The sequence below is a fragment of the Hevea brasiliensis genome, unplaced genomic scaffold, assembly GCF_030052815.1.
Source record: "Hevea brasiliensis isolate MT/VB/25A 57/8 unplaced genomic scaffold, ASM3005281v1 Scaf15, whole genome shotgun sequence".
Taxonomy (NCBI): Eukaryota; Viridiplantae; Streptophyta; class Magnoliopsida; order Malpighiales; family Euphorbiaceae; genus Hevea; species Hevea brasiliensis.
In genome coordinates this window covers 7256-17179 of record NW_026614641.1, presented here as the reverse complement: position 1 = coordinate 17179, position 9924 = coordinate 7256, and the positions used below count along the sequence as shown (strand labels likewise).

The 9924-nt window shown below is 35.8% G+C and overlaps 1 protein-coding gene across 1 annotated transcript; it reads right to left on the bottom strand.

Annotated features, from left to right (window-relative positions):
• Positions 1 to 437: 437 nt before the first annotated feature.
• Positions 438 to 8629, bottom strand: LOC131176519 (uncharacterized). The gene is made up of 4 exons (XM_058141566.1): positions 7208 to 8629; positions 7006 to 7124; positions 1550 to 1609; positions 438 to 834 (listed from the first exon to the last, which is right to left on the bottom strand). The coding sequence occupies exons 1-4, from the start codon at positions 7374 to 7376 to the stop codon at positions 829 to 831; spliced, it is 354 nt and encodes a 117-aa protein (XP_057997549.1). The 5' UTR covers positions 7377 to 8629; the 3' UTR covers positions 438 to 828.
• Between the last annotated feature and the right edge of the window lie 1295 nt (positions 8630 to 9924).

Sequence of the window (9924 nt, the reverse complement as noted above, 5' to 3'; positions counted from 1 at the left end):
TTTTTTTTTTTTTTTCTTTGCAAGTCAAGGAGTGATAATTAGAGAGAGTGAAAAATACAAGAAGACGAACGTAAAGTACTCGCGGTAGAAGGGACGGAGAATCTTTGATTTCAACGGAAGAAAGTAGCCATTATAAATTGCCACATCGCTAGCAAGGAGAACCCCCTTTACTTGCTTCTTGACGTATAAGAACTCGCCCCATACAAGTACATGCTCCATGATGATTGTGTAATTGTGATAAATATAGTAAGTTTAGATGTTTAATAGTATAAAAATTTATTTAACATATTCAACAAGTTAATCTGAAATAGCGTAAGAGTGCCATTTGGCTTGTAAAATTAAAGACCAATAATGACAAACAGCACCTTCAACGTACAAGTTATGCCAAGCTCACCGTATGCAATTCAAAAGAAAAATTCAAGAGACCATGAACAGCCTTATCACCCAATCAAGTCCTATAAATTGCACCAAGCTAGTTCGTTACACTGATTACTTAGCGATCAATGATCTAAAATGTCTAAATTGTTTCAACTAAAGGTGTAGGGGAATTACAAAAACTCCAAAAAAGGGGGTCCAGAAAATTTAAGAGCCTTTAATGTTACAAACTCAGTCTCTAAACCAAAAACTAGTTTCTTCTAAAGCCAGATGTGTTTCCTGATTCAAGCTCCCATCCATCATTTCCGCCCTGCAGACACAGAAGGACCTTACCACCTATTATTAGGCGGCTTCACCTTGTAAATACGGACGATCCAATTAGATGTTGTGAAAGCTTCTTCCAAGTATTCAAGTTTAACATCCTTATTTCCAATTTCAACACCCCTTGCACGATCATACCTACCATAAAAAAGCAATTTAAAGATTAAAGAAATGAATACTGAAAAAAACAAATATTAACAAAGCCCATGAAATAATCCACTTGGGAAAAGGATAAATGAGTCCAGGCAGTAATATGATCTATTACCTTCCATTCCAAACATACCCACAACATTCCACCCAAAACTTAAAGAAAAATTAGAAAATTATGGAATATTTCATACCCCTTGAGGAAACAGAATCACCATGTTCTTGCAATCCAGATTAGTAAGCATTTAAAACATGGTAAAGCTACTTCAAGAGCTCAGGCATGATTCGGAACGAATATAAGGATGGGAAAGCTCATTTAGGATTATTGCATGTTAATTCTACGTGTCATCAAGTCTTAATGTTCACACTTCTAAGTTTCTGACTTTGAGAGATGTATTTTGTTTAAATTTTAGCTACAGACGTAGATTAGTTTAGGAGTCAAAATTCACATGGAATCCAGACATGAATTTCGTCCCTATAACCATTTTTTCACAATATCAACGCAAGTTAAAAAGTCCAAAGTTCACAGTATTATTCAAACATTGCTTTTATGGATATTGCTTATGACCAGTATCAGTGGATATTATTCACAAGGCAGTCCAAATATAGTTCTTCCCCCTTCAAATTGGTTGTTCCGTATCAGCATGGCATTGCAAGGGCACAAAAGCTAACAACTTAAGAAACAGAGTGGGAATATTGAACTTACCCTGCAGGCTTGCCATATTCTGTTATCAGTTCTCCAAATCGATAGTAGGATAGCTTGTACCTATTCACCAAAATTGATAAGATAAACCTTATATGTACCAAAAGTGATAAGAAGTTGAATTGCAATCTAGTAGAACTTAACCTAACTTAACCTTTAACTTGGTAAAGTTTTTATAGTTGCATAAGTGTGATAAGTCTCATGTCACACTACTTTATCCCAACCACATGCTTTATCCCCATGATTAACATTCTCCTCATTTATCATTTTTTTTTTATTGCATAACCAACCAGACTAATTCTATGTTGTTTTCCCTTGCGTTGCTAAGATTCCTCATGCACATTCTCTTGCATATATAACCTATACTTGCAGCCTAACAAGGGATTTTGGTCTTTGCAACTTTTTTATTCTCAACATATGTATAGTAAATTTCAAAAAAAGTAGCCTTGATATGTAATAATCGCCAGGCCTGAAGAGTTTATCTATTGCTAATTTGCTATACTAGTATAAGACGTGAAAGAAAATCACAATAACTGGGCTGCTTGCAATTTCTGCATGTAAATGAAAAGAAAACAATATGTGGAAGCAGAGCAAAGAAATGTATTCAAGAAAGGAGGGCAACAATGAAGAATCAGTTAGGGATGATTACAGTTCAGCAACCAAATCACACACAATACTCATAAAGCATATCAATGGCATTGATTCAACGAATTTACTGAATTGAAAGCAAACCATCAATTGATAAATGATGTTCAGGCTAACCAATTAAATGAGCCCACACATTAAATAAATCTCAAGCAAATGCCAATTGCACAACCACCCAAAAATAGCAACAGATCCCTCCATCCACAGACAATAAAACTTCAGTAACCCAAAACATCGAAGAGTCACTCTGAAAATGTAAACTTAAAAAGAGGTTTATGTAGAAAGAGATGATTCTAATTGATTTCAATTAATCTGTACATGGGTATTTATATACAATTGATTCATATAATTGTGTTATACTAATTAGGAAGAAATCTTAAATAAGAAATCCTAAATAGGAATACAGAATACAGAATATACACAGAAATAATATAATGATTGACTTTCCATAACAATAATGATTGACTTTCCATAACACTCCCCCTCAAGTTGGAGCATAGATGTTAATCATGCCCAACTTGTTACAAATGTAGTCAATCCTAGCTCCATTCAGAGCTTTTGTGAAAATATCTCCTAACTGCTCTCCAGTTTTGATATGTCCTGTTGAGATGATCTGTTGTTGAATCTTTTCACGAACAAAGTGACAATCAATCTCAATATGTTTGGTCCGCTCATGAAATACCGGATTAGAAGCAATATGGAGAGCAGCTTGATTATCACACCACAATTTCGCAGGCAGGGGGGTCTTAAAACCTGTCTCATCTAGTAATTGAAATATCCACATTACCTCACATACTGATTGTGCCATGGCTCTGTATTCGGATTCAGCACTAGATCGAGAAACTACACTCTGCTTCTTGCTTTTCCAAGACACCAAATTTCCTCCAACAAAAACACAATATCCAAAGAGTTGACCTTCTATCAACCTTAGATCCAAATTGCCACTGCATCCAAAAACATTCAACATTCAAATGCCCATGATTACCATATAACAAACCTCTTCCGAGCTCCTTCAGATAGCACAAGATTTGTCCCAAGGCTTCCCAATGAGCAACAGCTTAGGAAGACATAAACCGACTTACCACACTAACGGCATAAGCAATGTCGACGAGTGACGATGAAGGTAGTTCAATTTTCCTACCAATCTCCTGATTCTCTCGGATCTTCAAACAACTCACTATCCCCTGCTAAAAGTTGTAAATTTGGAGTCATTGGTGCATTACAAGGCTTAACACCTAATTTTCCTGTCTCTGTCAATAGATCAAGGACATATTTTCTTTGAGACAAGAAAATACCCTTTTACTTCTCATAACTTCAATACCCAAAAAATACTTTAATAATCCCAAATCTTTGGTCTGAAACTGGGTTTGGAGGAAGGTTTTAAAAGATGAAATACCTGCAGAGTCACTCCCAGTGATGATAATGTCATCCACATAGACTACCAGGAGAATTAGACCAGCCTCAGATTGCTTATAAAATACTGAGTGATCACACTTACTCTTTTGCATACCAAATTCTCATCGCTTCACTGAATCTCCCAAACCAGGCCCTAGGACTTTGTTTCAAGCCATAAAGAGACTTCCGAAACCTACAAACTTTACCCGACTCCCCCTAAGCAACAAACCCAGGTGGTTGCTCCATATACACCTCCTCCTGAAGATCACCATGAAGGAAAGCATTCTTGATATCCAATTGGTGCAGGGACCAATCATATATAGCTGCTAAAGAGATAAACAAGCGAACAGAAGTAAGTTTAGCTACAGGAGAAAAAGTGTCAGAGTAATCAACAACAAAAGTAACAAAATAACGAAATCCAGTGTTAGAAATAACAGAACAAGGACCCCAAACATCAGAATGAACTAACTCAAAAGGGGATGAAGCCCGTTTATTGACTCTAGACACAGAAGGCAAACGATGATGTTTTGCAAACTGACACGACTCACATTCTAGTAATCGATAAAGATCAAATCGAGGACACAACTTCTTCAGGGTAGACAAAGATGGATGGCCCAAGCTACAATGAGCTGCAAGAGGTGTTAAGGTACTGGAGCAAACAAGCGACCGTGGTACATGATTTTTCAGAATGTAGAGACCACCTGACTCACGTCCTCTACCAATAATCTGCTTCGTCGTAAGATCCTGAAACAAACACTGATCAGGAAAAAAGGAAATAGAACAATTTAAGGTACGAGTAAGTTTACTAATGAAAGTAGATTAAAAGAGAAATTTGGTAGACACAAACAGATGACAAAGAAATTGACGAAGTCGGATTCACAGCCTGCAACCCATGACACAAGAAGTAGAACCATCACTAAAGTAATGAGGAAGTGGGATTAGACCAAAAGCGGATAGAAGACTAGAATTACTGTCATGTGATCTGCACTAGAATCAATAACCCATTTGGATGAGGAAGACACAAGGCATGTAGTGGATTTACTCGACTCACGATCGCAGTGATAGGAACCGGTAGGCTTTAGAGATGCTCGACATCGGGAAAATCGTGCAAAATCCTCCGCAAATACCAAAACAGCTTTTCTCGAGGAAGATATCAGAGAATCCTCTCACGCCATATTTGCCATCCGTGATCGCTGATTTTTCCTCCAAGTTGTGGACAATTATATTTTGTATGGCTGTGCTCATGACAATAATAACAAATGACTCCTCTTGAGTCCTCGATTAGAACTAGCCTCTCCATTACGCTGATTACTTCATTGCTGTAATTCCTCCTCTACTTCCTCTTCTATTACCTCGTTATCCATTTGGATTACGGCTAATAAGAGCACTACCGGTAGTTGTCAGGAAGATTGGGTACTCTGCACGCGAAGGACCCGTGTGAACGCTTTCATGCAAAGAGGAAATCTCGTAATCGAAAGAATCGAGATTTAGCCTCATACTCAAGGAAGGCTCGCAAGAAAACTCATAATGACAGCTTGCTCCGCTGGGCTCTTTGAACTTTCACATCGTAACTAAAAGGCAACAATACATTAAGTTCCTCATATACCCGCTTAAAATCCATAAAATAAGCCGTGAGAGACTTATTCTCTTTTCAAAGTAGAATGCCTTACAAACATCATAAATACGGAGATATTCCTTTACGTAATACGTAAAATCTAAGTAATCCATCAATTCCTTAACAAATTCACGTGATTAATTAAACTAATTACCTCATCGTGAATCGAGTTCAAGTCGCAAAACAACCGAGCATCCTCCCTTAGCCAAGTTTGTTGTGTATCATCGAGGTGGATCTTTAGTAAGGTGATCATCCTTATCAATGCTACGCAAATAGACCCTAACAGTCTTACTCCAATCCAGGTAATTCGAACCAATAAGTTTGTGTTCCGTGATCGTAGTCATCATCGGAATCACATCAGAAATAGCATTCTTATTGTCTGCCATTTGTTGAGACAAAGAAAACTAACCGAAACACTAATCCAAAGTGCTTACAGCAACAAAATAATCCAAAATCACAAATCAAGTAAATACCGAAATAGGATCTGAGAGCCAAACCTCAGAAGTCCTTTAATGGTGTAATCGGATCGTGCAACAAAGACACATTGGTGGAATGAGGGGATTGAGGTGACGTGGCGATGTTGATCGAGTCGAAACACGGCCGGCGTGCCAAGGTCTCTCCGAAATGGGTGGTGAGAACAAATAGTCACCCAAGATAGATGACCTGCTCTGATACCATGTAGAAAGAGATGATTCTAATTGATTTTAATTAATCTGTACATGGGTATTTATATACAATTAATTCCTATAATTGTGTTATACTAATTAGGAAGAAATCCTAAATAAGAAATCCTAAATAGGAATACAGAATATAGAATATACACAGAAATAATATAATAATTGACTTTCCATAACAGTTTAAATGGAAGAGAGAGAGAGAGAGAGAGAGAGAGAGAGAGAGACGTAGAGAAGGAAAATAAGCAATAAAGGACAAGATTTAGATTAAGGTATATCCATAGTTATCAAAGGCTCAAGGCGCACCAAGGCGCCAAGGTATCCTGGAGTCTAGGCGCAAGGCACGGCGCAGACGCGCACCAGAGAGAGGCAAGGCGCAAGAATTAAAAAAAAATAATAAAAATTAAAAAAATTATAAATATGCTATCACACCTCAAGTAATATAAAACTACATAATAATAACCAACAAACTGTCAAGTAATAATAATTTTGCAATCCAAAAAAGATAAAAATAAACTACTAAAAGTTAAAGACACTATAAACTACTAAAAGTTAAAGTTTAATAAACTAATAAACTATTAAATGTTCAATGCACGTCAATAGAAATATCAAAGTCCTCTTCATCTTCTTTATCAACTTCATTAACCTCCTCATACTCATCTTCCAAATCAACATCTTCATCATCATCACCTTCTTCTTCAAGAAGTGAAGAAGTACGAGTGGATGATGCTTTTCTTTTTTGCTGTGATGTAGATCTTGGAATAGATGTAGATGCAACATTTTTCCCTTTACTTAATCTAGTGTTGTAGACATCCTCTTCGGCAACCACATTCCATGTCAAATCATCATATTCAAAAACAAGTTCATCTCTATCCTCCATTTGACCCATCAACCATTCGTTACTATCATCAATGTCTTTCAATAAGATGGGGTCAATGCGGTCACATGCATCATATCGACGCTTTAATGACCGATTGTACTAGACAAATACCAAATCATTCAAGCGATTTTGAGCTAGCCTATTTCTTTTTTTCACTATGAATCTGCAAAATATAACAATTTTAATAAGTAAGGCTTTTGAAAGAACAAATTAAAGGTATAATTCTAAAGGAATATGTTTTGTCACTTACATGCTCAAAGATGCTCCAATTAAGCTCACAACCAGATGCACTACAAGTGAGGCTAAGCACTTTGATAGCAAAATTTCTCAAATTTGGAATTGCTGCTCCATAAGTTAGCCACCATGTAGCTAATGAAAAAATAATGCATATTAATTATTATTCAAAAATATTGCAATACGAGATTACATGCTTATGGGTAAAATTATATTACCTGGAGATACTTTCTTTCGATTCCTAATTGCCATATCCATCCCAAAGATGTCTTCAGCATTTTGATAAAAAGATAATTGTGCCATTATTTTGTCTTGCTCTTCTTTGTTTGGAATCAACCTTGTTATAACTTGGTATAACAACCTCAACATCTTCATTAATTTTCCCATTTGAATAGAAAAATTCAAGATTCAAATAATATCCAGCTGTATGCAAAGGTCAATGGAGTTGGCTTTCCCATTGTTTATCAATAATCTAAAAAATTGTCATGTATTTTTCTTCATTGTCACCAAATTACTGTGCAATTGCTTCTTTAGCCCTATCCATTGCCTCATAAATATATCCCATTGCAGGCATTTTCTCACTGTCAACTAATCTAAGCACACGAACTAATAGACCAAATATCTTTAAGATATAAACAATATTAGTCCAAAAAGTAGGCATCATGACAATACCACATGCTTTCTTACCAGATAGTTCTTTTGCCCATTTACTTTTGGTCCATTCCTCTGAAGTAAACATCTTTCTCAAATTCGCCTTGTGCTTATGTATGCGTGGAAGGGTGAGAAAAGCAATTGCAAATCTTGTGACAGCTGGCCTAATTAGCTCTCTTTCACTAATAAAGCGCCGCAACATATTCACCACACCTGGACGAATGTAAATATATCCATTCAATGTCACTGCCCTTTTTTGTGTTGTGAATGTTGGGAATTTTCCCAATATCTTCTAGCATCAAATCTATGCAATGGGCAACACAAGGAGTCCAATACAAATGAGAGCGTTTTTTTCTAAGAACTTCCCTATAAGCAAAACAAATATAGTAGCATAAATATTAAATATATTATTTACTTAAAATGAAATTAAACTATCTAATAATAGTAAGAATAAAAACTCTTAATTACTAGCAAGCACACAATTGCTAGCATTATCTGTCACAACTTGAACCACATTAGCCTCTCCAACACGCTCCACAAATCTGTTAAGCAGCTCATACATCTTATCACTAGTTTTTTAGTACTCTGATGCATCAATAGATTCTATGAAAACAGTTCCCTTTGGAGAATTCACCAAGAAATTTATCAGGCATTTGTTTCTCATCAGTCCAACCATCTGCCATTATGGAACAACCATACTTTGCCCATTATATTTCATAGGACTTTGATGAATTCTTCACCTCAACAACTTCTTCATTCAATAAGGGAACCCGCACCTCATGAAAACTAGGTGCTTTCATACGAATCCCAAATTGTCCAATAGACTCCACCATAACTTGAAAACTTGGATAATTGACGACATTAAAATGAATTGCCGCATCATACATTCATCGAGCTATATCCTTACATGCTTTTTTTCGCAATTCCTTTTTACATGCCTCATTAATAGTGGTTTGCTTCAGCTTTGAATTTTTTCTATCTTGCACAAATTTTTCAAAGACTTTTGGCAAAATATACATCTATTGGACCCTTTGTCCTTGGCTTCTTTTGAGCCTTACTACTTCCCTTCGAGCCTCCAAGAATTACCCCAACATCATCTTCAGCTTCATCATCTCCAAGAGTTTCAATATCCTCATAATCAGATAGTTTATCTAAGTTCTTTGCTTAAGCCTTTTGCTACATATACTCTTGTTGCTCTTCATGCACATGTGTTACGCTTCTTACACATTGTAGCATTTTGAAATCCTCCAACTAAATGCTGCTTAGCTCAGAATATCCCTCCTTTTGTAACTTTGCTACAAAAATTACAAACAACATCATTTTTATTGTTTGGATTCACCAAATGGACATACTTCCATACAAGATCTTTGTTGCTATTGTCAATTTTAGTAGCAGCAGTAGATGCTTCCGATTCCATCTTTGCAAAAAAAAAAAAAAAAAAAAAAAAAAACAGTAAAAAGAGAAGGAAATTAATAATTTAACAAGTAGCAACAAGCTAACAATAACATACATACCAATTTAAAATACCATAATCCAATTATAATAATAGAAATTAATAATTTATAGTGACATAAACTCAATTACAATATTTCTAATAATTTATAATAAGGCCTAATAGCAATTAGCAATAAGAAAATAAAGTAATTGTAATTTAGGTATTTTTCTATTCCACTAAGATGTTAATATACATATATATATATATATACAATATTCTCCTATTCTAAATGGATTAGAACTCTAATTCTACAAGGATTAGGAATCCTATCCTATAGGAGTCAATCTCATAATTGGTATAAACTTCCTCATTAAGAAGACTTCTATAACACTCTCCCTCAAGTTGGAGCATAGATGTTAATCATGCCCAACTTGTTACAGATGTAGTCAACCCAAGTTCCACTTAGAGCTTTTGCAAACAAATCTCCTAGTTGGTCTCCAGTTTTGATGTGTTGTGTTGAGATAATCCCTTGTTGAAGCTTTTCCCGAACAAAATGACAATCAATTTCAATATGTTTGGTCCGTTCATGGAACACAGGATTAGAAGCAATATGGATAGCAGCTTGATTATCACACCATAACCGCACAGGCAAAGAGGTCTTAAGGCCAACCTCATCTAATAATTGAAGTATCCATACTATTTTTCACACTGAATGTGCTATAGCTCTGTATTCCGATTCAACACTAAATCGCGAGACTACGCTCTGAGCATATCCTTTGGCTCTAGACGTGCTTTTAATCTGGCTATAGAACCATCAGGATTCATCTTTACCGAGAAAACCCATTTTCA